The sequence below is a fragment of the Gorilla gorilla genome, chromosome 8 (assembly GCF_029281585.2).
Source record: "Gorilla gorilla gorilla isolate KB3781 chromosome 8, NHGRI_mGorGor1-v2.1_pri, whole genome shotgun sequence".
In the NCBI taxonomy this organism is placed as follows: Eukaryota; Metazoa; Chordata; class Mammalia; order Primates; family Hominidae; genus Gorilla; species Gorilla gorilla.
In genome coordinates this window covers 98,869,913-98,894,479 of record NC_073232.2, presented here as the reverse complement: position 1 = coordinate 98,894,479, position 24,567 = coordinate 98,869,913, and the positions used below count along the sequence as shown (strand labels likewise).

General features: G+C 42.8%; 1 protein-coding gene and 1 long non-coding RNA gene across 5 annotated transcripts in view; one reads left to right on the top strand and one right to left on the bottom strand.

Annotated features, from left to right (window-relative positions):
- Window positions 1–181: 181 nt before the first annotated feature.
- Window positions 182–3,350, bottom strand: LOC129525037 (uncharacterized). The gene is made up of 2 exons (XR_008669055.2): window positions 2,879–3,350; window positions 182–2,803 (listed from the first exon to the last, which is right to left on the bottom strand). It is a non-coding gene; the product is annotated as an uncharacterized lncRNA (long non-coding RNA).
- Window positions 3,351–3,449: 99 nt separating this feature from the next.
- WAPL (WAPL cohesin release factor) overlaps window positions 3,450–24,567 on the top strand; it is a 90,060-nt gene continuing 68,942 nt past the window's right edge. For 2 of the 4 annotated variants that reach the window (XM_055353189.2, XM_055353188.2), the window contains exons 1-2: window positions 3,482–3,923; window positions 7,208–7,728. In XM_055353189.2, the coding sequence (XP_055209164.1) occupies window positions 7,230–7,728 (499 nt within the window). In that variant the 5' untranslated portion in view covers window positions 3,482–3,923; window positions 7,208–7,229. Of the gene's footprint in view, window positions 3,924–7,207; window positions 7,729–24,567 lie in introns of all 4 variants that reach the window. The other 2 variants (XM_019035271.4, XM_019035270.4) reach the window with 2 other exon arrangements.

Here is a 24,567-nt window from a genome sequence, read left to right as displayed (position 1 = left end):
GAAGCAGGCTGGTATCTGGGGGAGTTGTGGGCAGAGGGAATAGGAAATACAAAGGCCCTAAGGTGGGGAAACAGCAAGGAGTCAGGTGTGGGCAGAGCAGAAAGTTGGGGCTGCATGAGCAAAGGGCAGGGCCTGGCCCACATCTCATAGAGCTTTGTAATATAACCACAACATGCAAGCGTACAATTTAACATTTTATTCCACATCCGATGGCAAAGAAAAACTGACTGCTACCAATATGGTAGTTTCTGACCTGTAGTTCCCTAAATAGAATTCTATAAGTTGTAATACACTTTACTACACATTATCAGAAAAAGACTAAAAGTTCTATTTAGTAACTCCAATTCTGACAGTTCTCATGTCTGGGCTAGAACAAGCGCATGGCAATGGCAGAACAGATGTCTTCTATTTTCTTTGCAGGATTTTCTTTTTTCAGAGGAAAGTACAGGTATGGGCCCACTCAACTGGAGCTCCAGGTTAGGGGGTTCTGTCCTCAGCCAGGCAGCACACAGGAGGGCAGAGGCCCCTCCTAAGGGTACTACAAACTTGGCTCCGATCCATTTCAGTTTCTGACAAACACAACATTCAGTGGGGGAAAGAAAATCAGGTATCTGAGAGCTTGCACACAGGCATTCTAGCAAAACCAAAAGCACCTACTGGCTACTTGATGTTAGTGTGAAGATTCTCATGCAATGGAGACAACCATTCTAGGGGTTGAGGGTGGCCAGGGGGATGGGCAGAGGATGGAGCCTGAGCTGAGAGAACTAAGAAAACAAAAACAATACAACAAAAAGCTGTTCAGCCATGTGTTACCCACACTGGAGTTCTGTTTGCTCATTCTGGTGTGGAACCCAGGGCCCTGGTAAGGTAATGAGGGGACTTCAGGGCATTTGCTTGCCTCAGTGGAAGCAGGGAGGTAAGGGGTTAAGGTGGTGGTACAGCCTGCAGGGCCAGGAGTCTGAACTCCCTCCAGGAGGGGCCCGAGGGGTGTCTTTAGTGTGAGCCACACAAGGGTACAGAGCCCAGAAGAGCTCTGCTTAATATTCATATACTAAGCTTCCACAGACTAAATACACACACACACACACACACACACACACACACACACACACTTTACTTCTCAAATCATGTACCACTTTCTACCAGATTCAAGAACACCAACAAGTATTAACGGGTATCCAACCGTTAAAAAAAGTTTGACTCCCTCATTAGTTGTAACATACAAGTCTTCCCATTTCCTTACTTGTAAGATAGAGTAACAGACTGGGAAGCAGACAAGGCCCCTGAACAGCCTAGCATCTTACCTGATGCATAGGAGGTTCTTAATCATCTCCCTTCCTCTCCCTCATCCTAACGAAAAATACTAGATTGCTGTCAAATGCTATGGGTATACTTTAAATCAGTGCTTGTCAAACTTTAATGTGCGGCCCAATCAGCTGGGGGAATCCTGTTAAAATGCAGGTTCTGATTCAGTGGAGCTGGGGTGAGGGATAGGAATTATGCGTTCTTTACAGGCTTCCAGGTGATGCTACACTGCTGATTGGGGATCATTCTTTGAGTGGCAAGAATTTGACACTACTAAGTTTCATTACTTAACACAACCATCACACAAAAGCCCTCAAAAGGCACCAGTCTAAACAATAAGCCCTTCCACTTCAGCCTCATGCAGGCACTGACCCTGCCAAGTGTCCAGCACTAGAGAGGCCAGGCATAATAGACATATCCTTTGGTCTTGGGAGGATCACAACACCCTCCTACAGGAAGATCTTGCAATTGTTTCCTCACCTCTTCTGGTTTTTTGATCTTACCTTTTGCCTCTGATGATAATTACCCTTTAATTACCACCCACCACCTTGTCATCTAAATAATTATAGTAAGTGCAGCCTGCACCTCTGCCAGAAGATCTTTAAACAAGATGATAAAAACAAGTTTCTAAACTGCCAATTAAAAAAAAGAGACAAAACTGACCCAAATAAAACAGTCATGTGCATCCCACCCACAGTGGAAGACATGGACTTATTTTTCATATAAACTACAGAAGAAGTTGATTTATTTTGAAACAAGAAAAAATACTGATTCAGTATTTAGGAAATTGTAAATGTCAGAATATAAATTCTGCAGTCAGGTAGGCAAAACAATCCAATCACACTAAAATCCACCTTAAATTCCTCTTGGGAAGAGCTGCAGGGTCTCTGAACTATTTTTCCTTTATTTGGAGTTTCCCCGATTATACCGGAGGGAGCTGGATAACTTCTGGGTGCATTAAAAGCAAATTATCCATTTGTGGGAGAAGGGCGGGCTTCTCACTGAAAGCAATTAGTAGTTTTCTAATTTCCCAGGTGGGTCTCCATCAACCGCCTAACAAACACCAAGGCTGTCCGAGTCCGACGAATCATGCACCTCTCTTATGGGGAACTGGTTGCGCTACTCTTTAGAACGCTGTTTTCCCATGGTAGCCTTAAAAAAAACTTACCAATTTTCTGAATTAGGTAACACATTGAATGGGAAAAACCTAAGATAGCACAAAAAGGCGTACAGCGAAAAATTAAGACTCCTTCCTCCCGTCATCCGCCACCTCACTGTCCTCCCTAGAGGCAATCACTGGTTCACTTCTTTAAACTTTTTATTATGGAAAATTTCAGATACACAAGTAAAGAGACTGTATGATGAGCACATATGCTCGCATCACGCAGCTTCAACGATGAAAAACGTTCTGCCAGCTTGTTTTATTCCTCTCCCCCAGTTTTCATAGGCGTATTTTACAGTCCTGACACCAGATCACTCTGTCAACACATCAGTAGGTCTTAAAAAAAAAAAAAAAACCATAACCACATTACCGTTACCACACCCAACAAAGTTAATGATAATTGCTCAATACCATCCAATATTCTCGGGGCCACTTTCAATCGGTGAGGGGCAGACGGAGTTAGAGGAAGGACTGCAGGGCTGGAGGGGCGCAAAAAAGCGAGGGGCGACGCTGCTCGTGGCCTCGGGTGTCCGGCGCCTCGCGGTCCCCGCCATCGTCACCTACGCCGGGCCAGGACCGACCAGGCCAGGTCGAAGGCGGCTCTGGACCACGCGCTCCCTGCCTCCCAGCTCCCGGGCGGCGGCCTCCGCAGGCCCGGCACAGCTGCACAGCCCGCGGTCCCCAGGCACCGGCGGGTCCCTGGAGGGGAAGCGATTGATACAGCTGCCTGCACTGCGCCACCCGCCCGGCTGCCCATCTCCGTGGCACCTGCGTCTCCCGGCTGGGCCGGGAGCTAGAAGTGGCTGCCGAGACCGGGAGGGCCAGGGCAGTCGCCCGCTCCCGCTCCCGCGCCTGGTCCTCGGCCCGCGACCTCGCGGACCTGGACTACAACTCCCGTCGGGCTCCGCGGCCGGGCCAATGGCGGGCGCCGGAGCATGCGGGGCGCAGCGCCTGCGCGGCGGTTTGAGTAAGCGGCTGCGCGATTGGCTGCGGGGTCGGGCGGCCGCGCGGGGACTGTGGGAAGCGGAGTGACGGAGCGAGCGGCTGTTGGAGGAAGGAGGTGGGGGCCGGGAGCGCAAATGGCGTTGAGATGGTTCAGGGCCCTGTTCAAACTCCAGCGCTGACCATTCACCGGCGGAAGCGGCGGCGCAGGAGGCGGCGGCGGCCCAGCGGGGGCACACAGCAGGCTCTGTTACCAGCTCCAGCAGTGGCGGCCAGCGAGAGCTAGGCCCGGGCCCGGCCGGCGGCGCTCGAGGCGGGGAGGGAAGTTGCGGGGCCGCCGCTCCTGCCCCCCCCACCGGGCTTCCTATTTACCGAAAGCAGAGCCCCTCGCCTCTCTCGGCTCTCACCTGCCGGCCCTGCTCTCCCGCGCGAGGGTTCCGCGCCCGCCCGCGGGCCGTAGGGAGCGGGAGAGGCGGAGGCGGCCCGTGGCCAAAGCACCCGCCAGGCTCCGAGGGTAAGTGAGGTGTCGGGCAGCCGCCTAGGCCGGGAGGGAGCCGGGAGGGTGGGGGAGGCAGAGGCTGGGAGCGGGCGGTGGAAGTCTCACTGCCTCGCCCACCGGGCCGCTGAGGAAGTTGGGCAGGGGAATGACCTGAAGAACTCTTTTTTTCCCCTTTTATTTTCCTTTTTCGGAGTTCTTTTTCGGGCGACTGCTGATTGACTTAGCTCCCCAAACCCAGTCAAGTGTGTTGATTTCAGCCCCGAGTCCTTTCCCGTGGTTTCATCCGCCCCTGGCCGCCACTGGGGCCTTGCACTGCCTTAAGGATTCGGTGGCAGAGGCTTCCGGGGCGTCGAAAGTGACCTCCCTTTCCTGGGCGGCGCGGGTTGGGAGGAGAAAAGTTGCATTGAGTGTCCAGTCCGAGGGGTCCATCGCGCCCACTGCCCGTGGCGCCCCGGCTGTCCCCAGGTGAGGATTACTGGGTAGTCAGGTTTGTCCCGTCCGCTTTCCATCTTTAATGGAAGCCCTTATTAAAGCCTTTGGGGATCGGGAAGACGCTAGATTAGGGTGGGAGTGAAGTATAAAGGCTTTTTGCTTTTTTTTTTTTTTTTTTTTTAATCACAGCGCACTTCTCTAAAAATTCGACCTGATTTTGGGCTAGGGCAAAAGCCGAACGACCGAAAAGACTTAGTCGTCATTCTTTCCTTTTTAGTTAGGACAGTCTTTGGAGTTTAAAGGTTGAGCAAGATTGTGTACTTGAAACACTTAAAATTTAACTTCAAGGACGTCTGCACACTTATTTTGGAATCTATAGTGCTTTACGCTTAGATAATGCCATTGCAACAGTCTGCAGACTTAAAGACATTTTATTGTGGGAAACGATAAAGGCAATCAGGAGGAGATATTATATAATGAACTTCTCTGTACCCATCGCTTGGATTCAGCAGTGACTATTAAACAAATTTATTTCATCTATACACTTCTCATTCCTTAATGTTGGAAAATCGCTGACGTTATTTCATCAGTATTTCACTGTGTATTTGTAAAAGACGTGGTCTTTTGGCGCAAAATTATTATTATCATTATTATTATTGTTATTTTGAGACGGAGTTTCGCCTTGTTGCCCAGGCTGGAGTGCAGTGGCGCGATCTCAGCTCACCGCAACCTCCGCCTCCCAGGTTCAATTGATTCTCCTGCCCCAGCCTCCCGAGTAGCTGGGATTACAGGCGTGCGCCACCACGCCCGGCTAATTTTCTATTTTTAGTAGAAACGCGGTTTCTCCATGTTGGTCAGGCTGGTCTCGAACTCCTGGCCTCAGGTGATCTGCCCGTCTTGGCTTCCCAGAGTGCTGGAATTACAGGCGTGAGCTGCCGCGCCCAGCCAGCACAAAATTATTTTTTATCACATAAAATAATTAAGTCCTTAGTGTCAGGTATTCATCTGAAGACTTTAAACTTTCAACAGTGAATGCTTTGTGGTTATAGAACCATTTTAACAGTTTTTCTGATGTTGGCATAAAGGAACTCAAGTCTAGATTTTTGGTTTGGCCTTTGGTTAGTATTTTTAGATGATTAGCACATAAGTGAATCCAAAACATTCCATCTTTGTTGGTGTATATGTGTATGTACACTTACAGACCTGCAGGATCTCAGCTTTACATTCTTGAAGGAACAGAGAATCGATTTTTATTTTGTTGTCCGTGGTAGTTGCCCAGTATCCTGTTTTGTTTAGGCTGTACTTAACAAGAAAGACAGTAAGACTTGTTAGTGTTAGAGCTGCAGTGGAAGATGAAATACATCTTCAGGAACACTGTTTTCTCTTAACGCAGATACGTATGATGACTAAATTATTACCTTTTCAAATTAAAATTGGGTTCTCACCAAACGTGGGGGGGGCGTCTACTACTGAATTTATATAAAACTCAGACAGTGACTCATTATAAATTGTAAGAATTTAAGTTAATCAAGGGAAAACAAGTGTAGATCAAAACATATTCAAAAGTATAGGTCAAATATAATTTCAATTCTTGTAGCTTTCAAAGTAATGATTTTTCATTCCTTAGGCCCTTGTTCACTTTTTAAAGTTATATTCGATGTATTCATGTTTGAACTGTAGAAAGGTCAAAGTGTTAGACAAACGGTTACTGATTGATCATGTTTAAAAAGTACTGTAACTTTTTAATAGGCACAGAACCAATGCAAGTAACTTGTTTTAAAAAATGTTTGACTCTTGATTTACTGCCCTAAAGATTTTTTTTTTGTCCTGTGAAGTAGATAAATCAGGTGAATCGATTTGCCATTTATAAATTGAAAAGGAAAATAAAAGTTGTATGTTTCTATGTCTGTATTAATCCATGAAACAGTGTAATATGCTGGAGCTCACTAGCCCCAGAAAATGTAACTCAGCAAATGAGCACAGCACTATCGGGACAAGGCAGATAGGATAAGGATAGTTTCTTTCCCTAGGGAGATGACCATCTAAGGAACATTTTTAAAGTCACAGCGCAAATTACATTACACCAAGAAGCAGAATCTTCAAGATTGGGTTAAAAGCTGCGGGTTGTAAAACATGAGAAAAGGCACCGTTTTGGGGACCTTTTTTCTCAGGTGAATTAGTGCCATGAAATTTCAAAGAACTAAATTTAATCAAGTATTGGATATTTCTGAGGACCTGAAAAAAATTAACATTCTGTGCTTAAGATTTTTATATAAGTAATTACCCTATACAGATTATTATTATATCACTGCAACCTCCATCTCCTGAGTTCAAGCGGTTCTCCTGCCACAGCTTCTCAAGTAGCTGGGATTACAGGTGCGTGCCACCACTCCCAGCTAATTTTTGTATTTTTAGTAGAGATGGGGTTTCACCATGTTGGCCAGGCTGGTCTCAAACTCCTGGCCTCAAGTGAGCTGCCTGCCTCGGCCTCCCAGCCTCTATACAGATAATATTTTAAGGTAAAAATGATGTTTATAAGAATAGTAAATTAATTCATTTGGAACTTAATATGCTTCATTTTAAGTTAGCTTTATGGATATCGTATTATAAGTTGGTTAATCATTAAGTTTTTTTACTTTGTAAGTAGCGTAGGAATATGTACTTATTGTGGAGGAAAATTGACATGGAAGCATGTAGGGTAATAAATCAGCCTTTCTTTATACCCCTTCCTCATATTTGTTTATTTAAAAGTCTGTGTGGTGAGTGTCAAAAGTCATGAGGGAAGAATCCCTAGGTTTTTATTTTTATACGCACTGTTTAACACTTGTATTTGATGATTATATGTTTTCTTAAATTTTTTTTCACAGAGAATATGAAACTGGTGTCAAAATGACATCCAGATTTGGGAAAACATACAGTAGGAAAGGTGGAAATGGCAGTTCAAAATTCGATGAAGTCTTTTCCAACAAACGGACTACCCTTAGCACAAAATGGGGAGAGACCACATTTATGGCTAAATTAGGGCAGAAGAGGCCCAATTTCAAACCAGATATCCAAGAAATTCCGAAGAAACCTAAAGTGGAAGAAGAAAGTACTGGAGATCCTTTTGGATTTGATAGTGATGATGAGTCTCTACCAGTTTCTTCAAAGAATTTAGCCCAGGGTAAGGGTTCCTCTTATTCAGAATCTAGTGAAGCTGCTCAGTTGGAAGAGGTCACTTCAGTACTTGAAGCTAATAGCAAAATTAGTCATGTGGTCGTTGAAGACACTGTCGTATCTGATAAATGCTTCCCTTTGGAGGACACTTTGCTTGGGAAAGAAAAGAGCACAAACCGAATTGTAGAAGATGATGCAAGCATAAGTAGCTGTAATAAATTAATAACTTCAGGTAAGTTTTGATTTTCTTTATTCTCAGCCAAGAGAGCTTTGTGCAAGCAATTTATTTAAATGATTTAAATTCTAAAATATATATTGTGTTTTCTTTCTGCACTTATGATACATGGGGACCATTGATAGTTTTGTAAAAGACATTTAAGAACTTTAAAGAAACCAGTTGGAGGTTGAAATAATAAAACAACTTGGATATTAACATTTATAGACTGTTGCTCAGGGTACATTTTGGGAACAGTCATAAGTTTATAACCCCAATTCCAATAAGAAATATCTCTTTTTGTTGTGTTAGGATCACAAAGTATCTCATTTCTATTACTGTGGAGGATTTGGATGGTTATTGATAATGAAAATGAGATGAGTATTTAAAATGAGGATTAGTTACCAATGGTAGACTCTCTGCCAAAACTAGTTCACAAAGATTAAGGGGGTATTGAGTGGAGACATTTAAAAAATTGAACTTGATTCCAAATTGAGATTAGTTTGGGGCCAGTAGCAACTTGTATTGATAGATTTTTTTTTTTGAGACGGAGTCTCGCTGTCGCCCACGCTGGCTCCGCCTCCCAGGTTCATGCCATTCTCCTGCCTCAGCCTCCCGAGTAGCTGGGACTACAGGCGCCTGCCACCACGCCTGGCTAATTTTTGTATTTTTAGTAGAGACAGGGTTTCACTGTGTTAGCCAGGATGGTCTCCATCTCCTGACCTCGTGATCTGCCCGCCTCATCTCCCAAAGTGCTGGGATTACAGGCATGAGCCACCGTGCCCGGCTGTATTGATAGATTTTAAACCACAAAACTGGTTGTATTTTAAAAATGTTAATTTGTAAATATAGCATCTAGTATTCTCTCCTAAAACGATATATTTTGTTCTGTCTTCTGTAAGGGATTTGAGATTTATAATAAGTGAAAAAGGTGCAATTAACTAAAAGACTGAAGGGCTAATATTGAGGGTGGCAGGGAAGAGGTGGGGTGGAGAAGTGGGAGCACTCTATCAGCATTAGGATAAGGGTGGCACTATACTGTAATTGAAAAGAAACCTTAGTTCTTGACGTCTTGGCAAAGTTTAGCAATAATGAGAGGTTATAAAAATCTCCTATTTTGAAAGGAAGTAAACACAGACAAAACTTGGCTGTACTGAATTCTTAAGGCGAATTTGTCCTTTGAAGGTTAAGGTACGTGAAACAGTACAATGTACTGGGCCTTGCATAGTTTTACTAAAAATGTTGAGCATTTTTTCACTCTTTTTCTCTTGGATGAGACGATGAGCCAGCTGTTATTGTCATTCCCTTGATCCTCAGGGTTAATTCTAATTTGGCTGTCCTTCCTGCTTTGCCCACATTTCTCCTCAGGCGTTGTTGACAAGTTAAGTTTAGGTTAAATTTCCATTAAAAAACAGCGTAAAGGACCTGTGCAGTGGCTCATGCCTGTAATCCCAGCACTTTGGGAGGCCAAGGCGGTTGGATCACCTGAGGTCAGGAGTTCAAGACCAGCCTGGCCAACATGGTGAAACCCCATCTCTATTAAAAATACAAAAAAATTAGCTGGGCATGGTGGCGGGTGCCTCTAAATCCCACCTACTACGGAGGTTGAGGCAGGAGAATCACTTGAACCCAGGAGACGGAGGTTGCAGTGAGCCGAGATCGCACCACTGCACTCCAGCCTGGGCAACAAAGCAAGATGCCATCTCAAAAAAAAAAAAAAAAAAAAGCATAAACAGCATAAAAACTGTTTCCAGGTCAGCTCCTAAAAATGTATAAATGTATATTAAAATCATCAAACTTTTTTTTTTGAGACACAGTCTCACTGTGTTGCTCAGGCTGTAGTACAGTGGCGCAGTCTTGCCTCACTGCAACCTCCGCTTCTGGGATTCAAGTGATTCTCCCACCTCAGCCTCCCCAGTAGCTGGGATTATAGGCACCTGCCATCATGCCCAGGTAATTTTTGTATTTTTATAGAGACAGGTTTTCACCGTGTTGGCCAGGCTAGTCTCAAACTCCTGACCTCAAGTGGTCTGCCTATCTAGGCCTCCCAAAGTGCTGGGATTGCAAGCATGAGCCATCGCGCCTGGCCCATGAAACTTTTTTTGAACTAAAATGAATTTTAACTCAGCTCTCATTTTATATAAGAAGCTCAAAGAGGTTAAATGACTGTCCAAGGTCAGCTAGTGGCAGAACTGGAATGAGATTAGTTTATTATCAACATATTGAGCACCTACTGTCCGTCAAACCACTGTACAAGGCTCTGCGAATGCTATTCTGCTTGTGTTTGTTGTTCCAACTGACATTTCTTTCTTTTTTTTTTTTTTTGAGATGAAGTCTCGCTCTTGTCCCCCCCAGGCTGGAGTGCGATGGCGCTATCTTGGCTCACTGCAACCTCCGCCTCTCGGGTTCAAGCAATTCTCCTGCCCCAGTCCCCCCCGAGTAGCTGGGATTTTAGGCACCTGCCACCATGCCCTGCTAATTTTTGTATTTTTAGTAGAGACGGCGTTTCACCATGTTGGCCTGGCTGGTCTAGATCTCCTGACCTCATGTGATCCACCCGCCTCGGCCTCCCCAAGTGCTGGGAATATAGGTGTGAGCCACTGTGCCCAGCCTGACATTTCTTGATGTTTTCAGATAATCTACAGTGTGGGGTGGGTGGGCCGGAGGAAGTAAGATTAAACTGTGCAAGTGGTGAAAGTGCTCAGGGCTGACTCCATCTTCCTTTAAGTGTATGGTCTTTTGAGGAATGGGGCATCATTGGCAGGCAGGGGCCCTGATGGCAGAGTGTATTAATAAAGTTGAACGTTTAGGTAAGGGGGAAAAGGAATGTGGAAGTTATTCATAAGTAATTGTTTCTGTAGCTTTGCGGACAATATATCTTTATGTTAAATCTGTTGTTGGAAGTTGGTTGGTGAGACCAACCAGCTAAGTGGGATAATTGCTTCCCAGTCTATGTAGCTCAAATGTAGTTCTAATGCTGATACTATGGACTGACTCTGAGTCCAAACTCCATTTTAATTGGTTTGTGAGGGGAAAATACATACTAAAATACAGGTAAATAGATGTTCAGGAACATCTTGTCCATCTTCCTTCCTCCTTCACAGAGGGTCTCTTAGTGGTCAGGGAATGGTGTAGCACTATGAATATTTCTTTTTTTCTCCTCTCCCTTGGTCATCCAGAGTTGCAACAACCTTGGCAGCTCCCTGTAGGATAAGAAGTGAATTTGAGGGAGTGCATTTAATTTTCATGGTAGACTTATCCTGTCTCTAATGTGTGCAAGTTAGTTGTTCTTATAAACCATTTATAAGTTTGTGTGTTTGTAAGTTTGTTATAGTTGTGGGGATGCTTTTGTACTTTGTGACTTTTCCTTTGTCTCTCCCCTCTAAACTGGTCATTTCTCTTGTGCCTAGACTGTTTTCTTGCATTATGTCTGTCAATTTTCATTGCCTTTACTCTCACTCAGAAAACCTTGTAATTTTAATTGAAATATAGAAACCCAAACCTAAATTTTTGATAAAAGAGGCCTCTCTAAATCTCAAGTGGTTCCTAACCTTTTTTGCTTTAGGGACCCTTCTGAGAATGATAAAGTTTTGAACTCTTTTCTCCAGATGCAAGTACTCATGTACCTACTTGGGTCTCAGAAATCTTAGCAGTCTTTTGCAGGTCATGGTTAGGCATTTTATTTAAAAACCTGTTGCAAATTTTAACAACTCGTTCAAAGTGCACAGGTGAAGTTCCGTCATGTCTTTCCAGTGGAGTGTTGAGTGTCCTTCTCGTTCATACTATTTTTTTGCTGTAGAATTATATCACCTCAGTGAAAAGGGCTTATCCAGGCTCAGAATTATTATGTCATTTGTCCTGGCATTACATTTTTAAGTGCATCTCTTTCTCTATAGGGGAGTATGTGGTTGATTTTTTTTGACACTGTTAAAATTCTTTAAGTACTTTTATAATGGATAGTACTTTTAAAAATTTTGTTGCGGGTGTGGCGGCTCATGCCTGTCATCCCAGCACTTTGGGGGAGGTTCAGGAGTTTGAGACCAGCCTGACCAACATGGTGAAACCCCGTCTTTACTAAAAAAAATACAAAAATTAACCAGGTGTGGTGGCGCATGTCTGTAATCCCAGCTACTCAGGACACTGAGGCAGGAGAACTGCTTGAACCCCGGAGGTGGAGGTTGCAGTGAGCTGAGATTATGCCACCGCACTCCAGCCTGGGTGACAGAGCAAGACTCCAACTCAATAAATAAATAAATAAATAAATTGTGTTTCACTTGAAGAGGAAACTTAGGATGAGGTCACTATAAAACACACAGTGGCTGTAATCCAGCACTTTGGGAGGCCGAGGCGGGTGAATCGCTTGAGGTCAGGAGTTCGAGACCAGCCTGGCCAACATAGTGAAACCCCATCTCTACTAAAAATACGAAAAAATTAGCGGAAATTGCTTGAATTGGGGAGGTAGAGGTTGCAGTGAGCCGAGATGGTGCCACTGCGCTCCAGCTTGGGCAACAGAGCGAGACTCCATCTCAAAAAACAAAAACAAAAAAACCCCGCAAAACCTACAGTAGTTCCCATTTTCCAGACAGATGCTTGGTGGGTAAGGGAACCAGAAACAAGATTACAAACTGAATAGGTACTGCAGGGAAGGGTTGTGTTGCTAAAATGTCCTGTTCCTTAAACAAGAAGAAAACGTTTATTATGAAACTTTTCAGGCACACAAAAATAGAATGGTAAAAAAAAAAACCTCATGTACTTGATTGTCCACCTCCAATAGTTGTTAGTATCTGGCAGATCTTGTTGCATCTGTTTTGCACGCTACTCTCTCCACTTCCCATCCTTTACTCCCTGGATTTTAAAGCTAATTTAAGATTTCTGTTTCTATCTGCAAATACTTCTGTATCTAATCTTTAATTTTGAAAACAGAAATTTCTGATTGCAGTTGCTGTTAAAGCCAGTCAGTTCTCAGCCAGGTGTGCCAATTAAAAATGGCTGTTAGCAAGAGCTAAAGGTCCACCCTTCTAAGAGATCTCCAGGTATTCCTTAATGGTTTGAATCAGTGCCGTGTGTAGTAGAGGCAAAAAGAAGGCTTCTCTTGCCTTTTATGCAAGGCTACTTCCATTTCTCGTCTTTGTTCTGTTTGCTACAGGTTTTTAATCTGGACTCCAGAATAAAGTGTGCAAAGACTTATATTTCGGCTTGGCACACTTTTCTTGCCAGCCAGCTGGGATTCAGTCTACATATCCTGCCAAATATTGAGATAACTACAGCATAGGCTCTTAATTTGCCTGACTGGTTTTGTAGCCAATAAATTTTTTTAATTTGCTTAAAGCTGTAATGAGTATTTGTGTAAGTTAGAGGGATGGTATTGTCAGGAGATTTTGAACTTGGATTTAGAACTGAAGGTGATTTTTTAGAAAGGGATATGATTTATTACTGAAAGTTTAAAGTAGGACAGGAACTTGTGATCTGAGATGAGATTGTCATTGGATAAAGTACAGATGATTAATGAGGATTATTATTATTTTTTAAGTCCTGAAAGGATAGTATCAGCAAGAGTTACCTGCCTTTATTTATTGAATGTATTTGTTGTGTAGAATATATTTAAATCATACCGAAAATCAGCTTCTTTTTAAGAGAAGTGGATAAGACCTATTATTTCTTTTTTTATTTTTATTTTTTGGAGACAGGGTCTTACTCTGTCATCCAGGCTGGAATGCATGGCTCATCACAGGTTCTACCTCCTGGGCTGAAGCCATCTTCCCTCCTCGGCCTCCCCAGTAGTTGGGAGTACAATGGTTCACCACCACACTGGGCTAATTTCTAAATTTTTTGTAGAGACCGTGTCTCAGTATGCCCAGCCTGGTCCTGAACTCCTGGGCTTGAGTAGTCCTCCCGCCTCCACCTCCCGAAGTGTTGGGATTACAGGCATGAGCCACTGTGCCCGGCCCTGTTATTTCTTAAATTCCTACTTTTACATATCAGTTGATCCTTAATCACAACTGTATAAGGGAGGCTTTATTTCCATTATATTGAGGGTAAGGCACAGTTCAGAGGTTGAATAACTTGAACTGTTAAGTGGAAGATCTGGGAAACATCCAAAGTGTTCTTTTCATACAGTGCTGTTGTATTCTGATGTGAATGAGATAAATTTTGTCATCTTCAAAGCCGTATATTTAGAAGAGACTGTCACTGTAAGCAGTTTTATCTTGATGTTGGAAATAAAGTTATTTTGCGAGGGGCAAATTATGGATTCCCTCTTGTCTCTGTTCAAGTAATTTTCTGCTTTTTTTAATTTTAAAGATGTGATTTTTGTAAAGAGGTGGGATGTGGCTGTCTTGCCCTGGCTGGCCTCAAACTCCTGGGCTCACGCAGTGCTCCCACCTCAGCCTCCTGCCTCAGCCTTCTGAGAGGCTGGGATTACAGGCATGCCACCTGGCTTAAGTAATTTTCTTTTTAATAAGAATGATGGGCCAGGCATGGTGGCTCACACCTGTTAATACCAGCACTTGGGTAGGCCAAAGTGGGAGGATGGCGTGAGCCCAGGAGTTCAAAACCAGCCTGGTCAACATAGTGACATCCCATTTCTTCAAAAAAAAAAAAAAAAAAAAAAAAAAAAATTAGCCTGATGTGTTGGGGTGCACCCGTAGTTCCAGCTACTTGGGAGACTGAGTTGAGGATCACTTGAGCCCAGCAGTTCAGGGCAGCAGTGAGCCATGTTTGGGTCACAGCCTGGGTGACACAGCAAGATACCATCTCAAAAACAAAACAAAACGAGAATGATGACCAAACTATTTTTAATACTTACCGAATAAAGTTTTTGACTTGATTTTTATAGATATTTTCTACTACTTATTTTCATATGTGTATATAAATGGAAATTCAACATTATGTAAATTATGAAAGAGGTATTATAATTTTAAGTAAATTCATTTTGTTCTAAAGCAGAACTTTTGTTTCTTACTCAGATTTTCTGAGTAAAAGGAGTATTATTCTCAAGGTTTGTATATTAACAAACGCATGGGAGACCACTAACAAGTTTCTCCTCAGATCCAGATTGAATACCAGCTATGGGGTAAAATATGAAATTTATAAACATAGCCTCTGTACTTTAGAGTTACTGACTTCTGCTGGTCATGATAAAGAACTAGCTTCTAACATGACAACACTTTTATATAATACATTATGCTTTTCAGAGCATTTTCCCTAAGTATTTTATGCTTTTAGAACTTGAAGCCAGACAGCTGGGTGTGGTGGCTCACGCCTGTAATCCCAACACTTTGGGAGGCAAGGCGGGTGGATTATGAGGTCAGGAGTTCGAAATCAGCCTGACCAACATGGTGAAATCCCGTCTCTACTAAAAATACAAAAAGTAGCCAGGCGTGGTGGCGTGTGCCTATAATCCCAGGTACTCAGGAGGCTGAGGCAGGAGAATCACTTAAACCCGGTAGGCAGAGGTTGCAGTGAGTCAAGATCACGCCACTGCACTCCAGCCTGGGCAACAGAACGAGACTCTGTCTCAAAAGAAAAAAAAAAGGCTGGGTGGAGTGGCTGATGCCTGTAATCCCAGCACTTCGGTTTGGAAGGCCGAGGCGGGCGGATCACAAGGTCAGCAGTTCGAGACCAGCCTGGCCAACATGGTGAAACCTGGTCTTTACTAAAAATAACAAAAATTAGCCAGGCACGGTGGCGGGTGCCTGTAGTCCCAGCTAGTCCGGAGCCTGAGGCAGGAGAATTGCTTGAACCCGGGAGGTGGAGGTTGCAGTGAGCTGAGACCATGCCATTGCACTCCAGCCTGGGTGACCAAGCGAGACTCTGTCTCAAAAAAAAAAAAAAAAAAAAAAAAAAACCAAAGAGCTTCGAGCCAGATGATACCTCATGAATTTTTCTTTTCCAGCACTTGTGCCTTTAGGAAGTAGTCCTCAACTTTCCTAGACCCCTGATGGTAGAGGAGGATGAGTTTGTTCATAGGAAGGTCTAGGGGGATGCCTCCTTCCAGCTATTATTTTAGTGTCCATGAACAAGATGGACTCACTTGCATTTCTTGCATTGTACTGGGGAAGATAGAATAAACAATCACAAGTGTGCTGAAAAGGAAAAAATATATAGAGTGGTGCGGGAGTGTAGCACTCTATGGGCTTACTTGCTTGTTCTAGGGGTGCAGGTACGTAGGCAAGGCTGACATTTAACCTGGGACCTGTTGGTGCACTGAGAAAGGATAGAAGTGGCAGAGTTTGGTGACATGAGCGATGAGGAAGGAGGCATCAGGAATTATTCCCAGCTATGTAATGTGAGCAGCTGAGCAGATGGTAGTGTCATTTACTGAGATAGGGAACATTTTGACAGAAAGTTTGAGTTCAGTTTTGGGTACATTGGGTTTGAGATGTTTGTAAGATATGTTTCAATGGCAGATTTGCTGGAATGAAGCTGAGATAAGAAGCCTTGATTAGAGACAATTAATTCGAAATTCAGTATATAAATATTATCTGGAAAGAAAGGATTAGTTGAAGTCATTAAAGAGAGTGTAAGAGGAAAAAGTATTAGGACTGTGCTGTGAAGAACTTCCAATACCGGCCGGGCGCGGTGGCTTACGCCTGTAATCCCAGCACTTTGGGAGGCAGAGGAGGGTGGATCACGAGGTCAGGAGATCGAGACCACGGTGAAACCCTGTCTCTACTAAAAATACAAAAAATTAGCCGGGAGTGGTGGCGGGCGCCTGTAGTCCCAGTTACTTGGAGAGGCTGAGGCAGGAGAATGGCGTGAACTCAGGAGGCGGAGCTTGCAGTGGGCCGAGATCGCGCCACCGCACTCCAGCCTGGGTGACAGAGACTGTCTCAAAAAAAAAAAAAAAAAAAAAAAAAGAACTTTCAATACTAATGGAGGGAGAGAAGAGGAAGAAACTAGAAAAGGAAATTCAGTAGGAGCAGCTAGAGCAGCTTAAGGGAAACCAGGGAAGTGATATATTATAGAAGCCAACGTAAAAGTATTTCAGAAAGTGTTGACTGACGCGGAATGCTGCTGCCATCAACTTAAGTGAGGACTGCAAGGCAGACCTTGGATTTGCAGCTTGGACTGGAGTGATACAAGGGGTGAGGAAATGGGGGGTAACAAGTGTTTACAACTTGTTAAAGATGTTCGAAGGGGAGGAGAAGAAAAAGGGCAGCTAGAGGGACGTGAGGGATTCTGGATGGTTTAATGCGTGGGATCCAAAGCGCAAGAGAACCGTTTTGGAAGAAGGGGTGCTATGTTTGGCTGGAAGGAGGAAAGTTGAGTAAAAAGATGAGCTTAGTGGGAGGACATAAGAGAAGGTGGTTTATAGCTAAAAGTGTGTTTTCCCTTATCCCATAAAATAACCAAAGAGGTTATTACTGAAAGGGACAAAGAAAGGCAGGGTAACTTGGGGGGTTTGGGGGAGCAGGAAAGAGTTCAGATAGATGTTACTTAAAGTGGGAGAGTGAGCTGTCTAGAGACAAAAGTAGAATTTCTGGACATTATTGAGGCCTTAGTTGAAATTGGTGTCACTAAAAACACATGGTCACTAATCTACCTAGTGTGTATGTTTTTTTCCTCCTCCTTTAGTAGGCCCCATTATCTGGAACCTGGACAGAATACAGAGTATTGGATAAGATTATTAGAATTGTCCTCAATAGACATTTTGTCAGTCAGCATGTGGAATGAAGAGATAGCGAAGCAAGGGAATTTAGGGTATTATTGCCCAGAGAGTGATTGAGAAGATAGACTGTGGAATTTAAAATGCTGAGTGCCCGGACAGGGCTAATGAATAGGAGAAAGGGGAGAAAAGGGGTAGTATACTGAGAATCTTCTTAAATAAAAATGAAGAATGGGAGTACTGGCACAAGCAAGTTGGATGGTTGGTAGGTTGTGATTAAAAAAAAAAAAGTGGGCTATCTGATTTTAATGTTTATGAAATGAAGCATTTTAGGATATACAGCAAGCTTCTGGATGCAACTGAGAACTGGTGGCTGAGATGGAATGCGGGAGATTGTTGATGAGATAAGGTTAAAGAACTGGGAAATCAGAGGGTTGGAATTTGGTGGAATTCAGTGTGATAGCAAAATTGGGATGGAGGAGTAGATTATAAATATGGTGTAAAATCCTTAAATACATGAACAGTGAATAAGAGGTTGAATAAGAGGTTGTTGGATGACAAGTATTAGGAAGATTAGAGGGTAACTAGCACAAGCCTCAAAAGAAGGGGCTTTAATTTTTTTTTTTTTTTTTTGAGACAGAGTCTCGCTGACGCCCAGGCTGGAGTGCAGTGGCACAGTCTTGGCTGACTGCAACCTCTGCCTCCCGGGTTCAAGCGATTCTCCTACCTCATCCTCCCGAGTAGCTGGGATTACAGGCGCCTGTCACCACACCTGGCTAATTTTTGTATTTTTGGTAGAGACGGGGTTTCACTATATTGGCCAGGGTGGTCTTGAACTCCTGACCTCAGGTGATCCGCCCGCCTCGGCCTCCCAAAGTGCTGGGATTACAGGTGTGAGCCACTACTTTTTTTTTTTTTTTTTAAATAATCTTTCCTTACTTATTTTTGTTGTCTTTTTATTATTATTTGTTTAGTCTTACACAAGAAAATCAGAGAAGCCAAGAAGGGGCTCTTATATAACAGGGTGGAGGAGTAATCATTTTATAAAGAGGCTCTGGAGAGTCAGCATATCAGTGTCCCCAAACTATCCTGCTCTGAAATAGTAGGGAGGGCTGCAGGAGAAGAGGCACCCTTAGTCCAGTGTAGGGCAAAGAAGTGGTAGAAAGAATGAACCCCAGGTGTCCTTTTAATTTTTTTTTAGAAACAAGGTCTTTCTCTGTTGCCCAGGCTGGAGTGCAGTGGTGCGATCATTGCTCACTGCAACCTTAAACTCCTGGGCTTAAGTGATCCTCCTGCCCCCACTTCCTGAGTAGCTAGGACTATAGGAACGTGCCACCACTCCTGGCTGATTTTCAAAATTTTTTTTGTAGAGAGAGTCTTGCTTTGTTGCCTAGGCTGGTCTCTGACTCCTGGATGCAAGTGATCCCCCTGCTTTGGCCTGCCGCCCCTCCCACCCCAAGTGCTGGGATTACAGGCGTGAGCCACCACACGTGGCCAATATTGACATTTTAAAATATAACATGCAGCTTAGATGTCATAGTGATTTCTTTTAACTTTTTTAAATTGTAAAATAAAACAGAAAACCACACAAAAGGGGTCTAGCTTAATTAATTATTAGAAGAGGAACACTCCTGTAACCATTACCTAAGTTAGGAAATAGAATTGTGCCAGCCAGTCTAGAAGTTCTTTCATGCATCACTTCCTCCTTCCTCACCCTCGAAGTATTTTGTTTGTTTGTTTGTTTGTTTTTGTTTTTGGAGATGGTCCCGCTCTGTTGCCCAGGCTGGAGTACAGTAATGCAGTCATGTTTCACTGCAGCCTCAATCTTCTGGGCACAGGTAATCCTCCTGCCTCAGCCTCCTGAGAAGTTGGGACCATGGGTGTGTACCATCACAGTCAGCTAATTTTTTTGATTTTAGTAGAGACAAGGTCTTGAACTCCTGAGCTCAAGTAGTCCTCACACCTTGGCCTCCCAAAGTGTTGGTATTACTGTCATGAACCAGTGCTTCTGGCCCATAATTATTTTCTTGATTGCAAATGCCATAATTACTTGGCTGTTCATTCTCTTTTTAAAATTTTTTCTTTAATAATTTTTGTTTCTTACAAGTCCCCAATTTCCCCCAGAAACTGTTCACTTTCGTATGTTTAAAAAAATACAAGAACATGCTCTTCAATAGCCAGAATATAGTGTTCCTTGTTCTTTTTGAAATTGTATTTCTATCCTACTTCCCCTTCAGAATTTTATCCTAATGATTATAGTATTTATGTTTAGTCTTTTAGTGGTCATCCTTTTCGTAATTCTTGGTATAAAAATATGTATATACATTTAAATTCAAATTTTTAAGAGCCGAGGCTGGTACAAAAATATGTATATGCATTTAAATTCAAATTTTTAAGGGCTGTGACCGGGCGCGGTGGCTCATGCCTGTAATCCTAGCACTTTGGGAGGCTGAGGTAGGCAGATCACTTGAGGTCAGGTGTTTGAGACCAGCCTGGTCAACATGGTGAAACCCCGTCTCTGCTAAAAATAAAAAAATTAGCCGGGAATGGTGACTCGCGCCTGTAGTCCCAGCTACTCAGGAGGTTGAGACAGGAGAATATCACTTGAACGTGGGAGGTGGAGACTGCGCCACTGCCTTATTGACAGAGCAAGACTCTGTCTCCAAAAAAAAAAAAAAAAGAGTTGGGTGCTGTGGCTGAAGCTTGTAATCCCAGTACTTTGGGAGGCTGAGATGGGAGGATCGCCTGAGTCTAGGAGTTTGAGACCAGCCTGGGCAACATAAAAAAAACATAAAAAAATCCTGTCTCTACAAAAAAAAAAAAAAATTCTACAGCTTTTAGGAATTTTATGTGACTGTAGTGCTCTAAACTGTTTTAAAAATAATTTTGTACTACATCATGATCACAGTTATCAGTGCTTTTTTTAAATCAAATGCTCTCAATATTTGATCAAACTTGAATGCTATAATTGATCAAACTTGAATGCTGTATATATTAAAGATAAAATTTATTGGAAATGTATCTTTTAAGAGATGAGTGGGCTTTTTTCAGTTAGTTTATATATATATGAATGAATATTATTGCTAAAGTATATAAAGGTTTTGGACAAAAAAGTTTTTTGGCATCAATTTTATTCCTATTTTTTGTTGTTTGTTGTTGTTGTCGAGATGGAGCCTCGCTGTGTTGCTCAGGCTGGAGTGCGTGGCTACTCACACAGGTGTGATCGTAACAGCAGCCTCAAGTGAACCGCTGGCCACAGTGCCCTGGGTAGATCTAGGTGGGACTATAAGCACGTACTACTATGTCCCTATTATTCCTATTTCTTTTTTTTTTTTGAGACTGAGTCTCGCTCTGTCGCCCGGGCTCACTGCCACCTCTGCCTCCCAGGTTCAAGCGATTCTCCTGCCTCAGCCTCCCAAGTAGCTTGGACTACAGGTGTGTGCTACTACGCCCGGCTAATTTTTTGTATTTTTTAGTAGAGATGGGATGTCACCGTGTTAGCTAGGCTGGTCTCGATCTCCTGACCTCGTGATCTGCCCACCTCTGCCTCCCAAAGTGCTGGGATTACAGGTGTGAGCCCCTGCACCCGACCTCCTATTTCAATTTTTTAATATGTGTAAATGTTGAGAAGCCATAAATTAACAAAATAAAGATAAGAATGGTAAGAGTTTTGCTATAGCAGTTTCTATTATTTGAATTCTTACATGCCACAAAGCACGTGGTAATCATAGAAATTCATTGTAATAATGAGTCAGTCTGTTAGATCTTTTCAGTTCTGTGAAATGCAATTAATTTAGGAAACCACCTGACATGCAAAGGATTTGTTACCCACACATGAAAGTTTTGCTTAATTATGAAGTACAGAAACCAACGATCTATCACATTATTTCTTTATAGGTCATGTCAAGAGTTGGAAAAATGTACCATATGAGATTAGGGATAGGTGAGCGATACGCTGTTATTAATATTTGTAATATGGGAGAAGAGTGATTGGTTAATCCCAGATGGGTTGGCAAATCAGTTTTTGGAACAGTTTACACCTGGAGGTTGGGGATTTAGAAGTGAATTTCCTTAAAATGCAATTGTACCTATATTTGAAAAGCCTTTGTTTACCTCCGGGGGTATGTGTCTCTAGTTTGAATAATTAATTGCCACCTCGAAGGGAGGCCCAAGGCTCGTTGGTTGAGGAGTGGCTGGGGTGTGTGGTGTGTTTCCTATTCTGCAAGGGTAGGGCAGAGATGGGCAGCTTCAGCAGGAGGCCAGGGAGCAAACAAGCTCCTTGATGTGCAGATAAGCTGTGGCAGTTGGCAGTGAGGCTCTCCACAGGTTGTGTTGGTGGGAGTTAAGGGAAGGTTGCGATAACCTGAACTGTTCTGTGTGGTGGGCCAAGCTGAATAGTACTTTCGAAATTGTTTTTAGGTTAGTGTTTTATCTTTAAAATTGCATGTCAATTTTGTATTTTATAGGTATGCCTTATAAAATATAAAATGTTTTGGATTACCAATTGTAACGCTTAACCGTTTTTTTCCCCCCAAGACGGAGTCTCACTCTGTTGACCAGGCTGGAGTGCAGTGGCGGATCTTGGCTCACTGCAACCTCTGCCTCCTGGGTCGAAGTGATTCTCCTGCCTCAGCCTCCCGAGTAGCTGGGATTACATGCATGCAGCACCACTCATGGCAATTTTTTGTATTTTTAGTAGACACGGGGTTTCACCATGTTGACCAGGCTGGTCTCAAACTACTGACCTCAAGTGATCTGCCCGCCTCGGCCTCCCAGAGTGCTGTGATTACAGGCGTGAGCCACAGTATCTGGCCTTAACTGTTTTAAAAAATAATTTTTACCTTTCAAATCTTTGAGTAAAGATTTGCTCACTTAGGAAGATGTGCTGTGTTTTTCCTGTGGCCTTTCAGGTGCCTCTGGTGATCAGCCACATGACCTTATTAACAGTGAAAAGTGAGTTCTCTTCCACTGAAACCAATGCTGTTAACAGTTTGTTACAGTCTTTAATAGGCACAGCATGTATGTCTATATTTGTATTCTTAAAAACACAAATGGGAGCATATATATGTATTTAGTGTATTATGCCTTTAAGAACACTTCATCTTTAAGATGTTTATTATTATAAGGCAGATCTATAAATATTAATAAGATTATAATTATTAAAGTTATAATCTTTTCATTATCTGATATGATTATTATAGATTTATTTATAGATTTTTTATAATCTTATATTTGTAGATCTGCCTTGGTTTTTTTAAAGCAGTTTCATAGTTTTCCATTGCGTGGATATACTATAATAACGGTCTCTTATGGATATTTTGGCTGTTTCTAGTCTTTTGCTATTACACATAAATGTTATATCGAATGTCTTTTTATGTATGTCTTTGACCATCATGTCACATGTCTGAATATAAGGGTAGGAGATGTTTCTTAAGTGTCATTGAAAGGGTTTATACATTTATCTATTTTATTTATTTATTTTTTAGATGGAGTCTCGCTCTGTTGCCCAGGCTGGAGTGCACTGGCGTGATCTCGGCTCACTGCAACCTCTGCCTCCCAGGTTCAAGCAATTCTCATGCCTTAGGGATTACGGGCGTGAGCCACCACGCCCAGCCCCTGCCCTACTTTTATTTTTAAAACTGTTTATGGCTGGGCTCAGTTTCTCATGCCTGTAATCCTAGCACTTTGGGAGGCCGAGGTAGGTGGATTGCCTGAGGTCAGGAGTTCGAGACCAGCCTGGCCCACATGGTGAAACCCCATCTCTACTAAAAATACAAAAATTAGCTGGGCGTGGTAGAGGGTGCCTGTAATCCCAGCTACTCAGGAGACTGAGGCAGCTTGAACCTGGGAGGCAGAGGTTGCGCCAGTGCCCTCCAGCCTGGGAGACAGACTGAGACTCCGTTGCAAAAAAAAAAAAAAAAAAAAAAGCCCAAAAAACACACAAAAATACCTTTTATTTGCACATGGTTCAATATGGTGTTGGTTAAAAGCTTCCCTCCTAGTACATTTCCTTAGCCACCTCAGTTTTCTCTGGAATGACCATTCATTGTTATTTGTTTGAACCTTTCTGGTATGTTCTGTGCACATACAGGCAGTTCCACATATCTGTATGTACATGTGTGCCTGTGTATTTTAATCCACAAAATTAAAATCCACAATGATAATTTGCTGCTGTTTTGTACCTTACTCTTTCTCATGTAATATCTTGGGGATAATTCTGTATCAGTTTTCTTTTTGGCCCTCTCCCTACCCTTTGAAAAAATACTGTTGCATGTGTCAATTTCTGTATGTGCTATAAATTACTTAAGCAATTCCTTATTAATGTCAGACTTTCAAGTTGCTTCCAATTTTTTTTAATAAGTTGCCTTATTTTTCAGAGAGTATATACCACTTAATAGACATGTAATCAACAACTAGTAATTTAAGCCCACTGTCCTTTATCTGTGGAATGAGTTAGAGGTTCACATTTCCTTTTCTGAAACCGTTGGGGCCAGATGTGTCTTAGAATTTAGAATTATTTTGGATTTTGGAAAGTTTACATTAACGCCCCTATCAGGATCTGAGGTGGTGTTCTCTAATCAAAGATAGTGTTTTTTCAGAAAAGAAAATACCTTCCCTAAGTAGGGTAAATACTATAAATAGCCTCCCTTTGGTTGGGGTTTTGCTTCCAAGTGTGTTGTGAGAAAACTTTTTACTTTTTAGAGCTTTTTGGATGTTGGAATTGTGGGTAAGGGATTATGAACTTGGCAGTAGTACTTACCTGATGGTGGCTTTTTTTTTTTTTTCGAGACGGAGTCTTGCTCTGTTGTCTAGGCTGGAGTGCAGTGGCGCGATCTCAGCTCACTGCAAGCTCCGCCTCCCAGGTTCACGCCATTCTCCTGCCTCAGCCTCCCAAGTAGCTGGGACTACAGGCGCCTGCCACCACGTCCGGCTAATTTTTAGTAGAGACAGGGTTTCACCGTGTTAGCCAGGATCTCCTGATCTCCTGATCCACCTGCCTCTGCCTCCCAAAGTGCTGGGATTACAGGCGTGAGCCACCGCACCTGGCCTGATGGTTGCTTTGAGATAAAATAAATTAATAGAAAGTATTTAGAGTAGTACCAGGCACATACCAAGGGCTTATGTAAATGTAGTTCAGCTTTGTTTTACTTTGAGTTTTAATTGTGAGTGAAATTGAGTATCCTTCATAAGTTATTTAATTCATTATAGATATATATTTTAATGAATTGCTTCTTTGTGTTCCTGGCTTA